The sequence below is a fragment of the Anopheles coluzzii genome, chromosome 2 (assembly GCF_943734685.1).
Source record: "Anopheles coluzzii chromosome 2, AcolN3, whole genome shotgun sequence".
Lineage (NCBI taxonomy): Eukaryota > Metazoa > Arthropoda > Insecta > Diptera > Culicidae > Anopheles > Anopheles coluzzii.
Genome location: NC_064670.1, coordinates 43,219,576 through 43,242,428, shown reverse-complemented (window position 1 = coordinate 43,242,428; position 22,853 = coordinate 43,219,576). Strand labels below are relative to the sequence as shown.

The following is a 22,853-nucleotide window of genomic DNA, read 5'->3' as shown; positions in this document are numbered from 1 at the left end:
AATCAACCAATGAGACCACCAACGTTGCGACTGAAAATCCATTACGTTTGTGGATGAAGAAAATTCGACATGAACGGTTACAAATATCAATCTGTGCCGTTGTAAAATGTTGTTATTTAAAAGTAAAGCAGTATTGTTTGCTGCCAGGGCGGGAAAGCCTTATAGGCCGGCATGTCCACGTAAGGCATTACACCCAATAGAAGAAGTATTGTTTACTACAACAAAATAATTCAAAACAAATCTTGTGCTAGACAGTAATTAATATTTAAATGACGTTTAAATAGGTAAGGCTTGAAACAAGCTTTTTTTATTCAGAAGGTACGTACGGAACGAACATAACTGTTTTCAAATAAAAAAGAGGTAAGATGATTATCCCTATCAAATATTTAGATATGAGAAAAACATGAGGATAAATAGAATTGAATATTGAGAAACTAATTAAATTATTATTTGGCTATACTCGTGGTGCAGCCATCAAGTAGTTCAACTTAATAAGAAACCCATCATAGGTTTTAGCTCCTTATAGACACAAGCGCCCAACTTACTATCTTGTCATAGGTAAATAAAACTAGTCTCCAATAGCCAAACTTATCCCAAGGCTACTCATATAAGGTTTAGGTACCATCATAAAGAACATGAGAAATACATACAACTGTAACATTTTATATTATAACATCAACTGGCTAGCTGTTTTTCTTCTAGCACGGTGCTTTTCCCCAACTTGCCTTGTAGGGTTTCCCATATTATTTCCGCAACAAAGACATCCTGTCTCGAATTATTGTAGCGTGTAATCGTAAAATGGCATAACAAAACAGCTTTAAGAACTGTTTTATAAAGACTCGAGGAAGCCAGCTACATTAAGGTAAAGCAAACAACCTTAAACAGAAAAATATATTTTTCCATAAGCATAAATATGGGGATGTTGAATGTATACCTTCCCTTACGGCAATAATACGCCCATGTTCATCTAGATGATTTTATCATAAGGCTTACACCTGGCTAAGCTGAGTGAAATTTACGCCCCAAAAAAAACGTGCGCCGTTACCATGCTGTCCTTGACGTTACAACGAAAGGTGCTGTTCAAAGCAATGACACGTCACGATAGAGAGTGAAGTCAAAACAATAACGTCACAGTACCGTGTGTGTCGCATAGATTTTGCTTACCGTTTGCCAATAACACGCAAAAATGAAACAGCGCATCAACAACGCGAAATTAAACACGCTTTCAACCGCTCCACCCTGCACCAGTCCGCTCTCTTTACTTCGGGCCCCTGCCAGCAAAGAATATGCTCGACACTCGGCAGTGCAGAAATGGCAACGTCCGCTAGCCTGTGCACGCGAAGACGTATCATTTTCCCGATGACGTCAGAGCAAAAATAGCAAACCGTTCTTTGCGGGCTGGTGTGGAAATTCTCGCCAAGACAGGAAGAGGTAAGCGAGGGGTTTCACTTTCGCTTGCATCGATCACACTCACACGCCGTTCCGCGGAGGGAGGTGAGGAAAATCTGCTCAACCGTTGGCGAGATTCGTCGGTAGCAAAACACGCACACGGTTGCGACACGAGCAGCACACACACACACATACGGGTACGACAAACGGGTGTGTTTATCATGGGGTTGTTTTTCTCTCATCGTCAAAATAGAACAAGAACGGTGAAAACTGGTAAATCGTCATCCACTAGCACCGCCATGGCCAGGCAGGGCTGCGCATCTGTAACCGTGACGTCACCGGTCAGACTCGGTCGCTCTCTTCGGGGCAACCATAGTAACCATTGGCATTCAGTGTCGGTAACGCCTGTAACGCTTGAAGGAAAACCTCTCTCTCTCTCTCTCTCACACTCGCACTGCTTCTGCTGTTCGGTGTAGTCGGAAAACTGCTCTCGTGGATAGGTGCAAAGGGTAGTAGGAAGGGCGGTTATGCGCAGTATCATCCGTAAACCGCGAACGTACGTTCAAAGCCGGCGAGAGTTTTCCTCCTCAGTTTCACCTCGACCACGGTACGGTACGGATTGGATTTTTCTTCGCTTATTCGCCTCGCTCGAGGGCCCGTGTGTGAGTGTGTGTTTTTCTTTTTCGTTCTTCTTCCTCTTCTACCGATACACTTTCTTGCATCCTATCTCTACCGCTGTCAGTAAATTTAACCAACTGGTGGAGAATGTTGTAGCTGTGTGTGTGTGTGTGCCTGTGTGTATGTTGATGATTCGAGCTGTCTGATCTCATTCGAAACGCCGGAGGAAACGTTGATTTTTCCGTGTCTAGCTGTGAACCGTTCTTAACCAATCGCTGTACCACTGTTGTTGTGTGAGGGAGCGTGTGTGTGTGTGCGTGGTACGGGAGCAGTGCTCGGGGTAGCCGCAAACGAGTGGCATTATTATCTACGGACCGGCAACGGGCCGAGTTAATTCCGGCGGTATGCTTTGGCGCGCCCAACTGCCCCAAGATGCTGCCCGCGGAGGCAAAGAGATGAATAATATGCTGTGCCGTTCGTTCTTTGTCGATTTCGCCCGCTCTTGGTGAAATCGTTCGAGTGTCGCTTGGTTTGTGCTAGGTTTGCGAGTGTACCGATAATCGTGCCATTTGCGCTGAACGTTCTAAAACGAGCCGCTCGAGCTAAGTTTAAAGTCGGCATTTCCTGCAACATCTCCTAGCGAGTGGTCGCCGTACGTATGCTGGTGTGTGTGCGAGTGTTTGCCTGTATATATTTTGTGGTAAATTGCCGAGCGAAGGAAAAAAAATATCTTCAGTGTTTGATTATTCAATCTTATCTACGTGAAGTGGACCTACGAAGAGAGATAGTGTATAGTTCGCTAAAAAAAATGCTAAGCAGCTTGTCGGTTTGAGAAGCAATTCGTGCCGGGTGCCGGCAAAACCGAGCAGAAGTGAAAGCATAAATCATGGAAATGGAAATCATGTGCGAAAACTACGTTGCGGAAGCAAATTGATTTTTAAGCAGCACCCACACCCACAGTAGCGGGAGGGAAAATCGAAGAAAAATCGTCTACAGATGTGCGACGTGGAGAGACAGTGACAGGGGTGAAGCAGTCGAAGGATTGGCTCTGACCGGTTCCACCAATACAGAGGAGACGTTCAACAAGGCACAAGGTATGATGAGAAAAAATGGTCATATTTCATCAACACTTGAAGCAGAAGGCGACTGGTTAGTTGTGGGCCATGTTGTTTGTGTTATTCAAGATGCTGTGAATTCATTTGTGCATTTATGATTCGTTAGGAAACAAATTGTTTTATAGTTTAAAATGTATAATGTATTCTATAAGTTAAGATCTAATTTAAAGCAATCTTTTAGCGGCGTTTCAGACTTTGTGACCGTAAACTTATTCTCAACTCCGCAAGCCATTCGTTCGATTTCAATTTTAGAATGCAACCTGACACATCGGACGATGCCAGTGTGGCAGGAAAATCGTCGCCCTTACACTACTACCACCAACGTAGCAAGCGAATGCTGCTGCGGGCGTACTGGTCCCAGCATCCCCAGCATCCCCTTTCACTGCCGCAATCCCGTTCGCGCTGCATCCCGCGCAGCTCAACGATGACGTTCAGCGTGAACGTCTCTGTGTGTGTACGTGAGTGGGTGTGTGGCCAGCTATTTTCCTCTTCCTGGTTCAGAGCACGGTAGTCGGCTTTTCTATCCCCTCCGTCAGCTTCCTCCCCCACTCCTTTCATTGCATCGTTGCACGTCGAGATGGTTTCCACAGCGTTTCCACCGCAGTGCAGTGTTCGTGCTTCTCTCATTTTCGTGATGCACGAGCGGTATGATGATGCATCATCGGGATGCTATTCGGGTGCAGCTGTGGGAAACACGTCTTATGCGCCCTTTCGGGTGGGAAACGTTGTCGTGTCTGTCGTGTGGGTTGAAAACATTCCGTTTCTTGCGATCCGGCAGACGCGCTGCATCTCATCTGGCCCGCAAGATGGCCCGCGAGGGAGTGGTTTCCCCCCCTCCTCCCCATCCCGCTTACCACGGGTTAGCGGACGGGGGGCCGCATAAATCGAAGGCAGTTACTCACTGATGAACTGGTTGAAAGATCGACCGAAAGGTTCTGCGCGTTGCAAATCCCCGCGCTTGACGCCCAGTGGGAAGAATATTTACGAGTTCGCCCTTTGATGTGGTTATGATTTCGCTGCTTATTGCCTCTAGAATTGGATTGGTGCAGGCTTGAGTCATCCGAAGAGCAGGACCGAAGTCTGGGAGCACACCAAGGGATGTGAAACAAAAAAGAAACATGATTAATAGCCGCGCATATGCACGAGCGGAGGTTTAATATCAAATTGCATGTGCAGGTGGGAAGAGAAGAGGAAGAGGTCCGCTACCTCTTCCTTCCCTTATTTCGGTGACATTTTTGATGGTCTTTTACACGTGCGGTGACTGTAGAGTTTGTTGTTTTATTATTGGAACGCCATTTTCATTCGTGATTAGGAATGAAAAATATCAAATACATTATGTGTGCATGAAGCTACAGTACTGGAGTTTCTGTTTAAATAGTCGTTTAGGTACAATCGGCATGGAATAGATTTTAGGCCTTGTCGGTCAGGGCTGACACAATTTTCAGTTTATTTGAAATGCCTCCCAGTAGCGAACACATTGTGAAATGATCCTTCCATTTAATGTAAGCTTCATTGTCGATGAAAGCGGCAAAGTAAATAGCTGTCCGTCGGAAATAAATCGTTCCACGTAGACGAGAGTCAAAGCAAACACGCATAATGCTGTTTGTTCGGGAAGCTTCCGCACGGCATCCGCGCCGAACGGATGAACTGTAATATATCCTGCGCCGGGTTCCCATTAGAAGATTGGTGTTTTTTGTCCTGTTTTCCGGCAGTGCCGAGTGGCAATAAACAGTATGGCACTACAGCCCAGAAGCGCACGTAATAAAATTCTCATCGCAGCCCGAAACCGTCCTATCGACCATTTGATGAAGAGATGAAAAATGAGATATTTACTAATGGGACACAAATTTATTACCTTAAGCAAATATACACCCTTCGCTAGCGGTTGGTATCGGGCGTTCGGTTCGAGCAGCAGTGACATCGTACCGTGAAGCAAACACGCCGCTCCACCTTGCCGTGAGATAGAGCGATAGAGCGATGAGGTGGATGAGAATGTGTCCCCAAAATTTAGACCTACATAAATGGCAGGTGTCTTTGGGGAGCTTTTGTTCAATATTGCTAGAACGTGTGATGGAAACTTGATCCGAAGAGAGAAACAAAAGCTAACACAAATAAAAAAAGGAAAGAAAAACAAAATGGTTCTGTTGCCCTTTGCTCGTTCAAAGACATTGGCCAGCGTCGAGGGACTGACGTGCTCAATCGATGTTATCCTAGGCGCGTCGGTTGGGTGGTGACATCTTTCGCAGAAAAAGGCGAAGGCCAACCGGCGTGCTTATCTGGCGTGCTTGAGCATAACCTGAAGCGTCAGGTGTTTCGAGTGGATTATCCTTTTGTTGCATTAGTGGGGTTTTTTTCTCTTATTGTCTTGCTTCAGTTCTCCAACTGCTTGATATTGGTCCACAAACTGACTGAGCCTGGTGCCCGAGTGGATCAAGGCGTGAAAAAGGAATCTAATCTCACCATCCAGAAGATGTCGCGAATCTGGCGGCAAGGGAAGATGAGCTCCAAATTCTTTGAACGCCCGGTTTGGTTCAGGGGTGCGAAAAGAAACACCCGCGAAGGGCAACATTGGAAGGTGTGTGGTGTAATCGCACCGGATGGGGAAGTTAAAAATAGCAATCGTCGACCGAACTTTGCAGCCGTACCGAGCGCTGACGGGTTAGAGCGTTAGTGAGAAAATAGCATGTTTAGGAGAAAGCGAACACGCGAGAGATGAGGATGTGGAAGGGAAAACAAGCGGTTGATGAAAGTTAGAACGAAAAACGCTCATTCATCAGGACGAAAGACCAGCACTTGCTGGTGGTGATAGTCGGCCAATGGCCTTTGGAAACCATTTGTGGCAATCCTTTTGGGGATGGTTTGGTTTTTTATTATTATTTTGGTTTAGTGAAACCCAAAAAGCTTTCCAGACTTGCCGGCATCGCACAAAGGGAGCGGAAAGTCTGCAATAAAAAGGAAGTCTTTTTTCCACTACCCGCTCCAGACACTCGACTCAAGAAGACTTGATTGCGTGGGAGGGAACCGTAAAGAGAGAATGGATTTGGCTGGAAATTGTTTCCATGCCGTGCGCCTTTTTTAACCATTCGCTCGTTGAGCCTTCTTCAACGCTGCTAGAATGAATCAAATCTGACACTGGAGATTGGTTTCTTGGGAGGTTTAGATAGCGTCGCTATGCGAATGTGTCGGGCCAAATTTACAGAAACAGATTGGCAAGGAAAGCAACATTGATCTGCTGTGACGAGGGAAAGGGTTTGCTGGTGCGGCATGTGACGTTGCGCGGTAGGGATTTCCGAGTAGCGCATTGTAAGCTATAGATTAAGCATGCGAACACGCTGTTAGGTGTCGGATTACTTGCTAGCAATTGCTGGCGATAAGCGAGGCTAATGAGCATGACGACGATGACGTAGATAACAGGATTCATCAATGCTTGAAGCATGAAGATGGATGAAATAAATGATGTAAGATGTATCGATGGATTCTGTGTAGATAGGCCTTTTTATTTATATGACTATCTGCGCAACCGTTGTAAATTATACACACTGTTTCTTTTATTAAATGAATATTTTACATATTATTTATACTTGAGTCTACATATACATTAATGTCCTGATGGCGCAGCGGTAATCAGTTTTACCGCAGGCACAACCTGATCCCCACGCTTCCGATATTGTGAGAACCATCAGTGTAGATGCGTTCTTAAAATTTACATCTATCTATGAGAGAACGTTTTTATGTTTTTCAACTTCACTTCTTCACTTATCCGGCGCTACAACCGCTTTGCGGTCTTGGCCTGCCTCAGGAGTGTCCAAAACCGCTCACGGTCTCGCGCTTCGTCTGCCAGTCCGTTATCCCGGCCTTAATGGCGGACGCCTCCACGCCATCTTGCCACCTCAATTTGGGCCTACCACGCCTCCTCTGTCCTTGTGTTTCAACTTACTCCATTGAAAACAATTAATATAGATTCTTAGAGTCATAAATACAAAACAAAATCTTATATGGACAAAATTAATGCAAGCAGTCAATCAACATGTCATCGGCATGTCTTGTTAATTTCGATATTAATTTCAGCTTACCTAAAGTTAAGTCCAGTGATTTTTGTTCAGTCCAGTCTGAGCGCGTAGCTCATTTTGATATAAAACAAAAAAGGGTCAATGTACTTAGGGTTCCGTACAAGACGTTCAAACTGTTTACACAAAGGCTTCGATCATGTCAATGTGCACACGTCCTTGTAAGGATTTGAGATCATCTAGCTTGCTTGCACCTAAGTACTTTGAATATTAGACTGCAAGGTAAGTTGCGCCAAAGAACAAAATAAGTTTGCTGTGCAAGATTTTTCATTTAGAGATTCTGATGTGACTCTCTGAGATGAAATGTGACTCTCTAAAATTAACTGACGGTAATGAAGTAATACAGTATGAAAGTGTTCATATTAATAATTGCTAACCGTTGCTCGTAATTTGATACAATTTAATGTACATAGGGAACCTTTCAGTGCTTTAATAAACCATCATTAATTAGTCTATTGTAAAATCTAAGCTATGATTTAATGCAGACAAACAGACAATCAAGGATCTGAAAATGCGCGTTGCCAATCCGTATTTTTGTTTGACATTCATCAATCAAAATCAATAATTGAAAGTGATTGAAGAACTCCGACCATTAACGTTTGATTTATGCAACAATGTTTATGCAAGAGTTCATTTATTTGAAAGTACACCCACGGGCTGTATTTGCGTGGTAGTTCCCAGACGTACTTGCCTATCGCATACCATAGGCGTTTCGTAGGCAAAATCAACACGCCCAGCATTCCCGTACCAAGTTAGGCCTGTAACCTTTCGCACGCAAATAACATTGCAGCTGGATTTGCAAAGGCTTTATGACATTTGTTTTCGAGATGAAAACAGTTACACGGTTTCCAGGCACGAGGAGCACGTAATCTTGTTGTGCTTAAAAGTCGACAAAGTCCTTTCGGCTGACGTCAATTAAGGTTGCTTGCATCATGACATTCAGTGTCGGTTGCCTGTTTTCAGCGGAAGTTACGAAAACTTCGACAACATATGAGTGGTAAAGGGGGAGGGAAGATCGGGCAACTGTAAAGATGGCAAGCCACTTCCGGGAGTTTCCCGCGTGATACACAGTCAACGCAACAGTGTGGTGCAGTGGTGCGAGAGCTTTCTTCGAATAGAAAGCGCAAGCTAATAACTTCCCGCCTTCCATGAACTTTTCCGTTGCGATAGCTACTGTGTTGGCTTCTTGCACGTTGATCGGCAAACTTACACAAGCCAGAAAGTTGAACCAACATTTACCGTATGTTAATTGTTTTGCTTCTTCCTTTTGCTTGAGCGAAATCTTTTTCCCATTTTTCAGAATCATCGCTGTTGCAGAAAAGGGATCGATCGATGACGCGGATGTAGGAGTGCGTCCGGTCCTGACTTCGAGAGAACGCGTCGTAGCTTGCTCCATAAGTGGGTGCAAATCGAAAACGGAAGTGGGTAGCTTCCATCAATATTTGCAGTAAAGAGGGAAGGAGATGGAAAAATATAAAAAACAACTTTCTTGACTTGATAAAGGTTCGGCTTAGTTGACCTGACTCAAGTCAACCGACGCAATAAAAGACTCCGAAGCTGTGGAGGACATTCTTAAATAAATTCAAACAGAAAACTCCACCAACTCTCCCAATCTATTACGTGTGGCAATTTACGCGTGAAAACGTGGTGCGAAACGCACCCAAAGAACGCCCGCTCGCTACGGCTATTCCTCGTGCGTGTGTGTGTGTTCAAAGCATTCGAGTGGTTTTTGGGAAAGTTTGTCCATTGGAAAAAGACTCATAGTATTGGTGGATGTGAACATGGGGAAGACAAAATACATTCCGCAGAGAAAAATGTAAGATATTTGGCTTTGTTTTCATTTTCCTTCTCGTTCAGGCTTGGTGTTTTTTTTTTGTGCTGGCATAAAAGCGACGAGCTAAAGTGGGTCTTTGGTGGCTATCTTTTTACCACCAAGTGGGTCGGTATCTCTTCCGGCTGCTGGTTTTCAAGTGCACCAGCTGGCAGCAAAAGGTCGGTCTTTTTCGGACGCTTAAACGACTAACTATCACGCTCCGTGCCGGAAGCGAACGCCAATGGTAGATAGAATGGGTTCGCTGTTCTATCGAGCCATGGGTGAAGCTTTCTCCTTCATGCTGGACGTACATGTTTTTGTGGGTAGTATTTTATCGCCATTTGTATGCCATTCGTGTTGCGAAGTGTGGTGCTGTGTGATGTGAAGTAAGAGATCATGGCAGGTGGATTTATATGGTTGGTTTTGAAGCTCTGCGGTCAGTTTGATGTACCTTTTTTCAAATAAAGTAGTCGACCGGTGGAATATTGATGGACGGGCAGTAGTCGAGCAGACGAAGTAAAATTGCTACAACACTGGGTGAAGTGATGATAATTTGTTCCTATCGCAATTATTTACCTTCCCGAAAACTTGGCAGCTACTTTTTCAAACGCAATCGAAGAGGAACGAAAAGGAATCGAAAAGGAATCGAAACTCCAACGAATAATAATAATGATATTAATATTTTATTTCCATCTAATAATTTAAATCATTAGCTACCTATTTCGAGCCGCCAGAAAGTTAGAAAATAACAAATTTTTAGTTGTTTAGAGATGTATAAATTAATGAATTTAAAGCAAAAGCGTTTCTGTTGAATTGAAAAGGAAAAACAGAGTAAGAATAAAACGAGAAAAAAAAGTTATTAGAACATTGTATAAAAAAGAGACATATTACAATATTTTAGTTTAAATATTTTAGTTTAAACTTCTTCTTCTTCTTTGGCTCAACAACCGATGTCGGTTAAGGCCTGCCTGTACCCATTTGCGGGCTTAGCTTTCAGTGACTAATTGATTCCCCCCATAGCAGAATAGTCAGTCCTACGTATGGCGGCGCGGTCTATTTGGGGATTGAACCAATGACGGGCATGTTGTTAAGTCGTACGAGTTGACGACTGTACTACGAGACCGGCTTAAGTTTAAGTTTAAACTAGTCATTCCAATTAAGTTGAAATAATTTACTGATTTCTGGTTTTAGTAATTAACTGGTTTCTATAAGTAAAAAAAATATATAAAAGTAAATGTGATATGTTGCTGGTGTGTTTTACTTCTGCTTTGTTAATAATGCGAAGAAAAACATCTTTTTATTGTACCTGGGATATATTGCACCTGCTGACAGTTTTTGCTTTTATCAGTTTATTTAAATTAATGTTGAAGTAAACCAATTCATAAATGTTATTAAAAATATACAGTTTTTTAATATGAAATAATATTGCATCCTCTTTCCACCATTGATCGTGATTGTCCTTGAGATATTTATCTCACTTGATTATTGATCGAACTCGCCCGCACGTTCTGTTGTGGGGTAAAGCTGTATTGTAGCAGATAAAAGCAAAATACCAACAGCAACATGGCCTTTGCCATACATCTCCCATAGCACTCGATACCATAAATCTGCATGGTCGCGGGAAAACAAGGCTCTCCAGGATGGTGGTGCAATGTTAGTGCAGCCGTCGTTGTTGTCCAAAGCGGCTTTTGCTTGTTAGCTCATTCACGATTGGGTGGAGAGCTGTATGCGCGGGGTTCGGTGTGTACTCAGTCTGTGCGCTGTGTTGCATCTATTTTTTCCCATGATTATGTGCAAGCTAGCAAATCGTGACACGCAAATTCGCTCACGATCTGTAAGGCCGCAATTTTAATGATATTGATCGTGTGGCGTGTGTGTGTGTGTGTTGCATGTGCTATTCGCGAACAATTACGCAGTCACCCGCTCGCCAAGCAAGGACGAGTCTCATGCCAGACAGCGCGCTCCCATCCTCCGACCTAAGCAGAGCCCAACCCATTAGTTTGGGCAGTGCAAATGCGATGCAAAACATGGGAGAGCCGTCCGGCAAAATTAATGGCAAAGGTTGCGCGAAGAACATAAACTACATATTCAATAAAAATAAATGTTTCCGATTCTGGCACACGCAAGCTTCGGAGCTTCGTCGAGCGATGTAGCCGACATCAGCAGACAATAATAAATCCCTTAACCAAAGGATGTTTTTGGAATGGTGGTGCAGGGTGTGTGTGTGTGTGTAGTTTTGTTTTCGTGGTCGAAAATGATTGCAAAGTTAAATGTCAAAATGACAATAAAACCAACGTTCCACGCTAAACAGACAGAAAGGGTGCGCTTTGGCAAGCATTTGCTATTCGATGTCTGAGTTTCGGAATGGATTTATCTTGAAGAAAATGGCAAGCTGAGACCGATCAATACACGAGCTGGCATACAAATAAAAGGAAACAGATTAATTAATTAGAGCTACCAGAAACTCAATCTACTATACATAGGGATTGCGGAGGAAATAGATTCGAGGGAAACAGTGTATTTCCGAATGATTGGATGTTGTTTCCCATATCTGAAACATACCAGGCGTCTCCATTGAGCGTTTTCCTGGTTAGGTCCATAATTATCATTGAGCTCTTTTGGCAGGATGTCCTTAATATCTACGCTGATTGAACAACATGCAAAGACTCTAGACATAGGGTACAACGCACTTAATTATCGGACAATTTAAGTCTAACATGAGTTCTTTCATAAAAAATACTATAAGAATATTTGATCAGAGTGGGATCATATTCCACACTTTAGGGTAAAGCGTCGGCTCTTTAATGCGTAAAATTGCGTTACCTTCGGTCCCTGTGCAATGGTGCAACACTTGAATTCACTTTACGTTACGCCTCATTACCCATGGTGTTGGCGTTCACCGCTCACGTCAGCTGCTTGCGGTGAAGGGGACAACCATTAATCATCGAATGGACGCCATACGGTTGTGTGGTTGTGCTGCGAGATTGAAGAGTATGCTTAAAATAAAGCAAACATGGCAGATGGAAAAAGTATGACAGGGTGGAAAATTGCAAATATGATTATGACCTTACCTTTTCGCTCTGAAATGCGTAGTCAATTGCTTCAATTTAATCATCAAATTAGCGTATGATAGGATATTAGAAAATGCAAAGATTAGATCCAAATTTACATAACCATATTGAAAACATACAGCACAGTTTTAATCTATACCAGTATGTCCTTTGACCTTTACTTCTCTCTGTGTAAATACTTTATGTCGCGAATAAATGATTCGTGATGTGAGATACGATACTGGCTAAAATAAGATATTAAAAAGGAGTGCGTCAACAAATGTTATTAAACAATCAGAAAAGTGTGTAGTATTCACGCTAAATCGCTTGTTCATTGTTCTAATCAGATGTAATGCTCAACACGATCAGCCCATCCTTCCTCAACGATCAACGAATGAGTAAACAGTGTTGCATTTATCGTCTGCCGATGACGTCAAGCACAACAGTCGTTTGCGCGACGGTGAACAGAAGAGCACATTGGGGGCGGAACGGGCATCGCAGATCGGTGTTTGCGCTTTTCCAACTGTCACGCTGACGATGGGACGCGATAGTGGCACCAGCGCTCCTGCTGCTGCCGTGTGGTGTGGTTGTTGGTTCCGCCAGGTCCGTTGTTTGACTGTCAGCTTTCCATTAGCGCGTATTTTTCCCACCCAAAATACGCCGTCCCGTACTGCGGCGAGTGGGTTCGTACCGAGCCGGGCGCCACTACCGGGGGATGTTTACATTTTCCACTGAGTGCAGAAGCGTGCGGAGGTGAATTACTTCATTAGTAGTCGCTTACGACGCCACTACGAAGACGGTGCCATTGAGATAGCGTATGGAAGAGAGAGCGAGAGAGAGGAGGAGCGAGAGAGAGAAGGAGAGAGAGAGAGAGAGAGAGGGAGAGAGAGAAAGAGAGAGAGAGTGGGGGGGAGGGGGCGAAGGAGGTTGGAGGGGCGTTTACCGTACCGTTTACCCGACCGTGATTCCTTTGCGCGTACGCGTCACAAGGTGTCTGGTAGAGCGTAAATTTGATTAGATTGTCGATAGGACCGGCCGGCCATGCAGCACTAATAGCAGCAGAAACGGCGACGAAATCACACACACTCACACACACTCGTGCTCGAACATACAGCACGAGAACGTGAGAATTTGGGTTTACTGCAGGGGGGAGGTCGTTTTAAATATAGCGGTGTGTGCCCTGGTGAATATTTTGATGCAGGATGCAGCCGCGACAGTGATAAGTGGTTCGCGCTGGCTGGCGCAGGGGTTTGGGATTTTCCTGGGATAAAATTAGGACCACGGTGAAATGTTCTCACGCCGCAGCACCGGGGCGCAACTTGTTTTCACTTACTTCGGTTTATGTAGCACCACGGCGAAACCTCGGTTGTTTTCGTAGCAACTTGTTGGATCGTTCCTTTCGGTTACTGGCACAGAGACGAGCTAGGATGAAACGAACACAAGTGGGCATGGAAAAATTAAGCACACTAATCGAATATTGTTTAAAAAGTTTCTCAAACGTAGCTTTTTGGGATGACTTATAAATACATGTTTTTTCATAGTTTTCTATCCACTGATTGTGCAAAATACTCCTTTCCATGTTAAAGTTCAATTGAAACGTTCAATTGAAAGTACAGTGAACCCTCTCTTATTTGACACCTCTCCAATTTGAAAAACCTCTCTTATTTGAACATTTTGCACAGTCCCTTGATTTCCAGTACATTTTTGTTCCTCTAATTTGGAAAACCTCTGAAATCTGTGTCCCTTTTATTTGTGTATGGTGTTGCCATGGTTATAGAATGATGTATGCTCAAATTGGCAATCCTGTTCGCAGTTTCCAATAGCAACAGTTAAGGCTGCATACTAAATGTTCTGTCTCTTTCTTGTTTGGATGGACCTTTCATTCACTTTCCACCTCTGTAATTTGAAAACCCCTCTTATTCGACAGTCCCATCGCCTCTCAAATAAGAGAGGGTTCACTGTATTGAAATATTTTTCAAAATAAACATTTTTTCTCTAGATCGAACTAGTTAGATATTTCGCTCGTTGAATATGTTTTAATGATACACGGCATCATGTACAAGAACTGAGCATGTTATACAGAAATAATATGAAAAAAAAAATTGCAACTATCCGCTCAAACTGAAAAACTTCTTCTTAAAGAAGTTTCTATGGTGCATTGAACCTTGAAGCGGAGTTAAAAATAACTTTTAGCAGGATGATTTCAATAAAAAGTAGAATAATTATGTTTATTCTACTTTTTTTTAAAAACATAAACTATATAATGACATACATTCTAACACCAGTAGTCTAATTTTGATAAATAAAACATATACTTATTAGTTTCAAAATTCAAATTTAAACAGTAGAAATAAATTCAACATAAACATATAAAACAATAATCATAGTTTATTATAGTATACCTATACACTGATTTACATAAATTATCCAGAATACATTATTACAATAGATGCATTATTGAACATAAAAACATAACTTCAGTAGTAAATTAAATGATTGTAACAAAGTTAACATACCACGATCTCATACTTAATCTTTTCACTAAACTGATCCTTTGTTATTCTTGCTTCGTACAGTAGTAATCTCAAACCAAACCACAAGGGACCTCCCTTGTGGTTAGAGCTAATACATATTTAGCCGATCAAACATTTGCCTTATCTTACCGAGAAACACATCATTAAGCTCTCCATTATTCTCTCCATCTTTTCAGAATTCTTAACGCACAAAGACAACGCCACCAGACATCAAAAAGGAGAAGCATTACTAGTCGGCAAATATCGTACGGAATAAGAAAAGGAAACGCTGAACGGATATAAATTTGCTGTAGTAGTTGTTGGATTTGTGCCCGGAATAAAACTACCAGTAATTGCGTTGCTTACATTCAACCAAAATCAGCAGTGCGATTTCACTTTCGCTTGTAACCACTACCTCAATATCGCGGGTAACGGTGCCAGCTAGTGAGTACAAATAGTGGATTCGTTCGCAGCATCACACCTAGCATCTGTTACGCGTCCGGAACAATCAATGTCAACATGGCGCTCGTTATGCTTCCGTGCGATCTACCCTGGTGGTCCAACGTGCAGAAGAAGCTGGCCCAAATCGAAGAATCCAGCTGCCTGGACGTGGTGATAGATGTGATGCAGAAGCTGCATGAACTATGCAAGTGGGTAGCTCCGCTGAAGCTGCATCTCTGTTAAAACGAGCCTCATGTCCTGTTATGCATTTACCACTTCATTACAGTGTCAGCCTGGACCCGGACGAGGATGGCAAGGATACGTCGGTGTTCGATGGATTGCGCCACTTTGTCGAGCGCACGATGGACGCCTCGGAGCGGGACCACTTCCTCGGGCACACGATCAAAGCGCTGGCACGGCATGCCCGCAACCTTAAGCAGTATCGGCCGCCGCGGGGTCTCAGCTTCAGTTTGCAGCAGCAGGCGGACAGTTACGAGCTGAGCTATCGGCTGGTCGCGTCCCTGCTGGCCAACGCGTTCTTTTCGACATTTCCAAAACGTACTGAAAAAACACACCCCACGTTACAAGACTTTAACTTTACACACTTTTTTAGAGGTTTAGTAGAGTAGGTTGATCCACCGCATTCGCTACTGGACGAGGTTGGATCTGGTGTAGGACTAATGGTATTGTTGTTTTGTTTGTTTGTTTTTTTGCACCTTTCCTTTCAACGGGCACTTCGCGATACATGTCCCTACCCCATTCGACAGCAATGCCGTGCAGAGGGCAAAGTTCCGCAGCTTCCTGTACTACTTCGATTGGCTGGAGCGCAGCGGGACGGCACTGGACGGTTCGCTGCGAGTGTCCCGCAAGGTGATGACGGGCAAGCAGTGGCTCACGATCGAGGATTGGCTGGAGTGCGAGCTGCCCCTGTGCGACGTCGAGATACGCCACGAGGGCAAGCTGGACAAGGCCGATCCGGAAATGCTGCAAACGGTGTTCGCTAGTGCGCGGCTTGGTGGCGATGTGCTGGCCGACGGCGACACGCAAGAGTCGATCCAGTTCTGTACCTTTCCCGAGCTACTCGCGGTACTGCTGTACGTGGAGTCGCTCGAGGACAATGAGTCGCTCCAGATCGAGAATGTGCATCACGTGGCGCGGATCGTCGATCCCCGGCAGAAGGGACCACTGTTGGAGCGAATCGCGGAACCGAAAGCGACGAGCCTGTGCTGTATCGACGCAGAGAACTACCGGGCGTTGCCGTCGCAGCAGTTCGAGGAGGACGACATACTGCGGGAGTTGAACAAGTGCCTGTTGGCGTTCCGCCAGAACACATCCTGCCCAGTGGCGCTGGGTGAGCCGCCGACGGTTCCAGCGGCAAAAGCGGGAGACAAGCGGACTGGGGCAGGGCTGAAGCTTGATCAGCTAGAAACAGTGTCTAGCAAAGGGCGTCTGTCACCGATCGGAGAGCGGGATCGGGAAGGGTCGACGCCGGGCTCGCCAGACGTCTATACGACGATCTTCATTCGGCAGGCAACACCGAACTCGAAGCGCTCGAGCAGTGACTCGAACAAACTAGAGAAGGACATAAACAAGCGGCGATCGTGGCTATCGCCGGAACGACCAAACGCACCGTCCGTATGCTCCGGCACTGGTTCGAACCGTCGGGGGAAGTTTATCATTCTCGGTTCGTCCGGCGAGTGTCTGCCAGTGAACCGACATCCGCTACGCATCCCGGACAGCTATCAGCAGCAGCAGGGGTTGACGCGGCCCGACACACTATCGAGCTGTGGTTCGAGCCAGGACGAGTTCCACAGCGCGAAGGACAGCTTCGACGAGGACGACGAGGATGGACTGCGGGCGCACGCGTACACGTCGGAGCTGGATACGCCCGAGCGACGGTACGAGTTTGCACAGAAGCTGCGGGCGGCTTTAGAGCATGACCGAACGAACGGACTGTCGGGGAGCACGGACGATAGCAGCTATGCGGTCGGGATCAGCGTGGCGGGATCGCAGATCCGTGATCAGGACATCCGCGTCAGGCGCGGCGGATCCTGCGGCTTCGTGCTGGACGGCTCGATGGATAGCAACTACGATGAGCTGGAATGGAATGGGCAGTCACAGGAAAAGACAGCTGGTGGACCACAGCAGAACGGGACGCTAGAACGGAAGGGAACCAATGAGTCGTCCAAGTACAGTTTTGATTCGGATCTCGGCTCGGAGCTGGAGGAGGTGTATGAAAAGTTTGCCAAGTACGTTTGGACACTGTGTCAAATGATGTTTCCGATATTGCTTCCTAATCTGACGCATGCTCTTCCCCCTTTCAGGTGGCTTGAAGAACCAATAAGTACCGACAAGCCAAAAAAGCTGGATGCCCGGGACGAGGCTGTGCTGAAGTTTGCCAACTCATTGCTCAAGCGCACGCTCAGCGAGAGCTTCGTGGGCATTCCGTTCACCGAGGAGTGCCTGACGAGCGGGAACGCATCCGGTACCAATTCGACCGGTTCACACAACGCTGCCGGAAGTGGAGGGACCGGATCGCTGGGCCAGAAGGAAAAGATTCTGTTGCACGTGCGATCACTTTCGCTGGAGCTGGCCAAGCACAAGCACAAACTGGCAGCACAGCTGGTAAGTTTGGTCGGTTGGTACAGAGGACAATGTTTTCATTTGCCAGTTGAGAAGAACCTAGCTTAGCGTTTTTTAGTGAGACACTAGAGTTAGTATTGTATTTATGGAACAAGTTTTTCTTCTTCAATGATTAATGATTTGATGCGCTTCGTAGTGAGTCTATAGTGTAGTGCGTAAGGCTTAGTTGAGGCGTGTAAGCATTTGGAGTATCGAGGACTTAATGATTTCTGCAGTACCGTTTTGCGCATTTTGTTTGATTGCTTCGAAGATATCTGCCTGTTTCTTTTGTACATACGCCGTGTTGAATGCCATGGCTGTGGATGATTTCCATGAGTTCCTTTATTAGTTAGACGCACAACGACACTTTATTTTGCTTAAAACTATCATCCGCTTATGTTCTACCATCCATCTAAATCGATTTGTTTTCTCTTTTTTCCATCACACCGATTTTGTTTACCTTCCCACCCTGCTGGGTCCTGTTGTTCCTGGGGTCGCCCGTGCCCGTTTCTTCTCATCCACATACCCTTCCATTCGGTCACACATGCTTTTGGATGCGTTGTGCGTTTGTGTTTTGCGTTGCCTATCCCGTCATCTGACAAATGCGTACATCTTACATCACAAATGAAACGATCACACTAAATGCCCTCCCCCCTCCTTGCTGGGTCATCCCATCGATCGAGCGGATTGATTGGGTGATGCAGTGTCATGATTATCTTGCACTGGAACCGGCAAAGCTATTCAAGTGTCCCAACATACAGCTCACCCGAACCGACCACCGGAAGCTCCTGCACAAGTTGCGCTCGACCCAGAGCGGCTCTGGCTGCTCGGTAACGGAAGTGACCGTGCCGGCCAAGGTTGCACCGCCCAAGCTAGAGCGACAGTCGTCGCTGAAAACGAAACTGCTGCAGTACAAACCGAACTGGTCCGTTTCCTACACGCAGGATATCAAGTGTGATGATGTGGTGCTGAAGGTAGCTATGACTAGCGTTTGTATGTGGAGCTTGTTCGTCTGTTTTGTGTGTGTGTTTGTTTTACGTTTCGCATGCGAGAGTTTTACTAGGATCTGTGTGCTCGTTGTGCTACTTGTGCGAATCGTGCACTAGCAAAGGTAATATTTTATCTCTAATGTGCTCACTTCTCATATCTACCTGTGCTATCTCTTCCCTTCACTTTCTTTGTGTCTATCTACTTCTTCTTCATTTTCTCGATATCCGTGTCCCGTTGGGTATGCTTACAGTGGCAGAGAAACTGATTGCAAAGAAGTCACTGAACCTTTGTTCTTTTTTTCTATTTATCCTTTCTCATTCACAACAGATATCACAACTTGCTCAAAAACGCACGCTAAATGTGAACTTACGACCTGTTGCCACCGGGAACTGGGGCTGTGGCGCAAGCAAAAGGGGAGACGTGCAGCTCAAAATGGTGATCCAGTGGATGGCCGCTAGTGTCGCTGGTTTGCCTTACCTTAGCTATTACACTGCGGGCAACGAGAAACTATCGAAGGTTTGCTCGATTAGCATGTGCTTAACAGTGCGGTAATAAAACTAATGGCATTCTTGTTCGTTTGCAGCTCGATACGATTTGCCGGGTGCTGAAGGACCGCAAGTGGACCGTGGGTGAACTGGCTGCTGCAACACTGAGCCATGCTCGGGATATCTTGGAGGATCCGTTCTACTACAACAATGATCGCAATTACTGCATGTTTTTCGAGAAGTTGATCGGACTAGAGAAGGTACATTGAGCTCCACCCTTGCATCGGAAGTAACTTCAACAATTGTAAAAAAAAGACAACTAAGCTAAGATTTCTCCCAACGATCGAAACGGTGGCGTAGGTGAGAAGAGAAATATCAAAAGCAATACAATGGAACATTTTGTACACGTGTACAGATAACGGAACCATCGAGGAAAAGGAAAACTTTTCAAAAGACGATACGTTGACCCTAGTTTCAATTAGAGCACGCCACCCTGCCGCAGCTGCTTGAAAACTCAATTAAGACGAACGAAGGCGAAAAAACGAACACAAAACTTTAAGTCAAATGTCTTCCTCGAAGTGTGTAGGGAATCGAGTAACAGTGCATATACCGTCTCCTTTGCCTTGTAGCTGACTGCCTGGGCCAAAGAAGATCGCTAACGGGGAGTAGGATGGTCGATACATTATATGAACAAAAGCTCCGTGACAGAAACTTTACATTAATGTAGAAAATCATTTAGCTAGCTTGTTCTCACAGAGCACAACAAAAGACGCTTACTTTGTCAAATTATGTAACAAAAAATATGAAAAAAAAAAGATTTGGTAGATTGTTGTTGGCCATAGGAAGTGGGAAAAATTGTATGATTGGCAAAACTGTCCATACGAAATGGCAAGCTGCTTGATTTTTGTTAAACTCAAGCATAGTTGAACGAATCGGGTGTTTGCCATTAAAAGGTTAAAAAACTACAACAACGAGATGGGAAGTAACCGACTCAGAATGGAAAGATAGTTTGGACGTTCAACAAACACATTTGCCAAAGTAATAATTGTGAAAGGGAGGTATTCGGTTGTCTTTAAGACCTAGGCTAGAACAATAAACATTATTACTTTTAGAATATGTTAACGTTTGACTTCGTATTGAAATATCGATGACATTTCCAACGTACGTATTGCGCAGAGCGTTTCGTGGAAGTTACAGTAACAGACATTTTGAAATGATGTGAGCGTCCTCTAGCGGCTAGTAGCTACGTTAGAAATATGTTTGATATATTTCAAGTGAGTATGAAATATTTCAAGCTGATTACGATGTTTTTAAACGAATATAATTTCTCGCTTCTTCTCAAATTAATACAGTCACACAGTCATCCTCTCTTCACGTCTTCTCAACATATCCGTCGTGTGCTCAAGCGTCGTATGGAGCCTTCGGTCATCATAGGAAGGATAGACTATCCTGCTGGGTGGTAGCTAAGAAGTCTTGAAAGCCTGTAAAGGCCGACCCGACTGCTGAAGCTGCGTTACTGTTTCGCTGAGTTCTGTTGCAACTGAGGGTCGCGTTGGAACACCTCTTAATTGGAAAACGATTCCCACATGTTCATATGATACCCTAATTTCCTCTTATGAATACGTTGTCCGAAGTTAAAAATGTTCAAAACAGCATACCTCATCTACCACCTCGAGGTTTTTGCTGTCAAAGATAATAATAAAATTCTTTTGGTTAAAAGATTCACTTATTTCGCAATGATCATAATTCTAATTCTTGCTGCTTGACATTTTAGTCTGATGGACACACTTTAATGCACACTCCTTCGTTTAAAAAGTTCAGACAAAACTATAAATCTTCCAATGCTCACAAGTAGGAGGTGACCGTAATAGAAATAAAGATATTGGCAATGTTTTTTATACAAATATTGTTATATAGAGCTTTTTGTTGATTAATGTGGTTCAATTTATAATTATTGACTGTTATAGCCAATTACAAGAATATACTATCAACTTTAATAATGGTAGCTTGACAAAAATCAATTTCTCGATTCCGAGATTTCGTTCGTGTACTATGTACCAGGGTGACGGTGCAGAAGCATTGTAATACAAAAGCCAGAAATTTATCCAATAGAACAGAATGTTACCAATTTGACTAAATAAATTAACTTAATTTAATTATCGGAAATATATTTAATAGGCATCCGCAACTGTGTAAAGAAAAACCAGTTAGAACCAAAAATGTACATGCAAATATTTCCACATATGAGATGAAACAGTTATGCCTATATGCAAAAAATTAAAAGTTGCTATATTTCATGATAATACGAAACGTAAAGGTAAACATGCACCTGCAGGCTAATGCCTGTGTTTTGAAACATAATTTTAAATATGTGGTACAACCATTCGTCCTTTTAGGACAAAAAAGCTGCACCGAACATTCTCGCCCGTATCATTTTATGCTCGCTCGTCGTTCGTTGCGCCGGCGAAAGCAATCATTGCTACGTGCGTTGCATACCGAAAGAGCCTACGCGTATGAACGCGACAGCAATGATGGCGAATAATACGCGAATCACCTTAACGAATGCAGTGATTTGTCGTACAACGTACTACAACGGGAAGTAGCATTGAAATCTCTTCCGGTGTTATTCGCTGACTTTTCATTGATCATTTCATCGCCATAAGCACGCTCGGCAGTTGACATGCTGTAGACGCGGGGCGGCTACGCACATGTAGCTGCCAGGATCCTTAAATCATGCTTTATGTTATCGGGCAGAATTGGTTGCGTTTTTACCTTCAGTCACGTACCTGTTGTTGACGACGGTGGTGCAAATTTCTCTTTTCAGGATTTTGGAGCTGACGGAAACAATGGCGAATTAACAGCGGCATGATGTTTGCACTGTTTTGTCCTGTTAAAGCTTTAAACAGAACAATGAGGTTCTAGGAAATAACATCAAACCATGGGTAGATGAAAATTAAGAGCACTCAGTTTGTTAAATTTATTACATTACTTTAAATTAAGCTCATCTTCGATATGAAATTCATTCCGACCATTCATAAGTAATATCAATCAGATTGCGAAAATAAAAAGAAAACTTAAAATGACAATGTTGATTGTTTTTTTACTGATTCTACTACGAGTTCAACGTTTTGTTGAAAGGCACCTTGCCGAAGTTTTTCCCCAAAATTTGCGTACCAAAAGGAAAACCATGCAAGCTGACTGAGCAGGCAAATGTTTCATTGCATGCAGGAAAATTATGCTCTCTGCGAGCAAGATTCACTCGGGTGGAGGAAAATGGCCCTCTTCGCCTAACCACCATCGAGGAATCTCGTTCAATCGCATACCTTTCGCGAAACAAAGTGCGATGCGTGAGATGGAACATTTTCTCACGCTCACGCTGTGTGCTGCGCTGTCTCTCTCTCCGTTTCTCTTTCTCTCTCTCCGAAAACCGGCTGTGTTGCAGGGAAATCGTCGTTGTTTTGACTGGCGATGACGTAGGTGCGTGCGTGCAACCATGCCGTTGATGATGCAACCCCGCACAATTGCACCTGATGCACCGACCTCTGAACTCCGGCGCCACCGAGAGCCATCGGTGCTGTGTGTGTTCGCGCATCCTGCCAAGCGCACGCTTGGTGGTCGTTGGAACCATTTCACTCGTTCATTCGCTTGGTCCTGTTGGCTGCTGGGTGCGTTTTGGTGGGAACATCCTTTCACTCTACTACAAGCACGCTATTCAATAGTACAACTACAACCATCCGTGACCGTGCATCC

The 22,853-nt window shown here is 44.4% G+C and overlaps 1 protein-coding gene across 5 annotated transcripts; it reads left to right on the top strand.

Annotated features, from left to right (window-relative positions):
* Positions 1 to 1,939: 1,939 nt before the first annotated feature.
* On the top strand, positions 1,940 to 20,219 carry LOC120950617 (uncharacterized). 5 transcript variants are annotated; one of them, XM_049605529.1, is made up of 8 exons: positions 1,940 to 2,051; positions 14,763 to 15,215; positions 15,293 to 15,631; positions 15,774 to 17,255; positions 17,331 to 17,631; positions 18,333 to 18,602; positions 18,946 to 19,134; positions 19,202 to 20,219. In XM_049605529.1, exons 2-8 carry the CDS (start codon positions 15,085 to 15,087, stop codon positions 19,370 to 19,372), a joined length of 2,883 nt encoding a protein of 960 aa, XP_049461486.1. In that variant the 5' UTR covers positions 1,940 to 2,051; positions 14,763 to 15,084; the 3' UTR covers positions 19,373 to 20,219. The 5 variants fall into 5 exon arrangements, with proteins under 5 accessions (XP_049461486.1, XP_049461487.1, XP_049461485.1 ...); XM_049605530.1 differs by having other exon boundaries at positions 1,940 to 3,101; positions 18,390 to 18,602; XM_049605528.1 differs by having other exon boundaries at positions 1,940 to 3,101.
* The last annotated feature ends 2,634 nt before the right edge of the window (positions 20,220 to 22,853 follow it).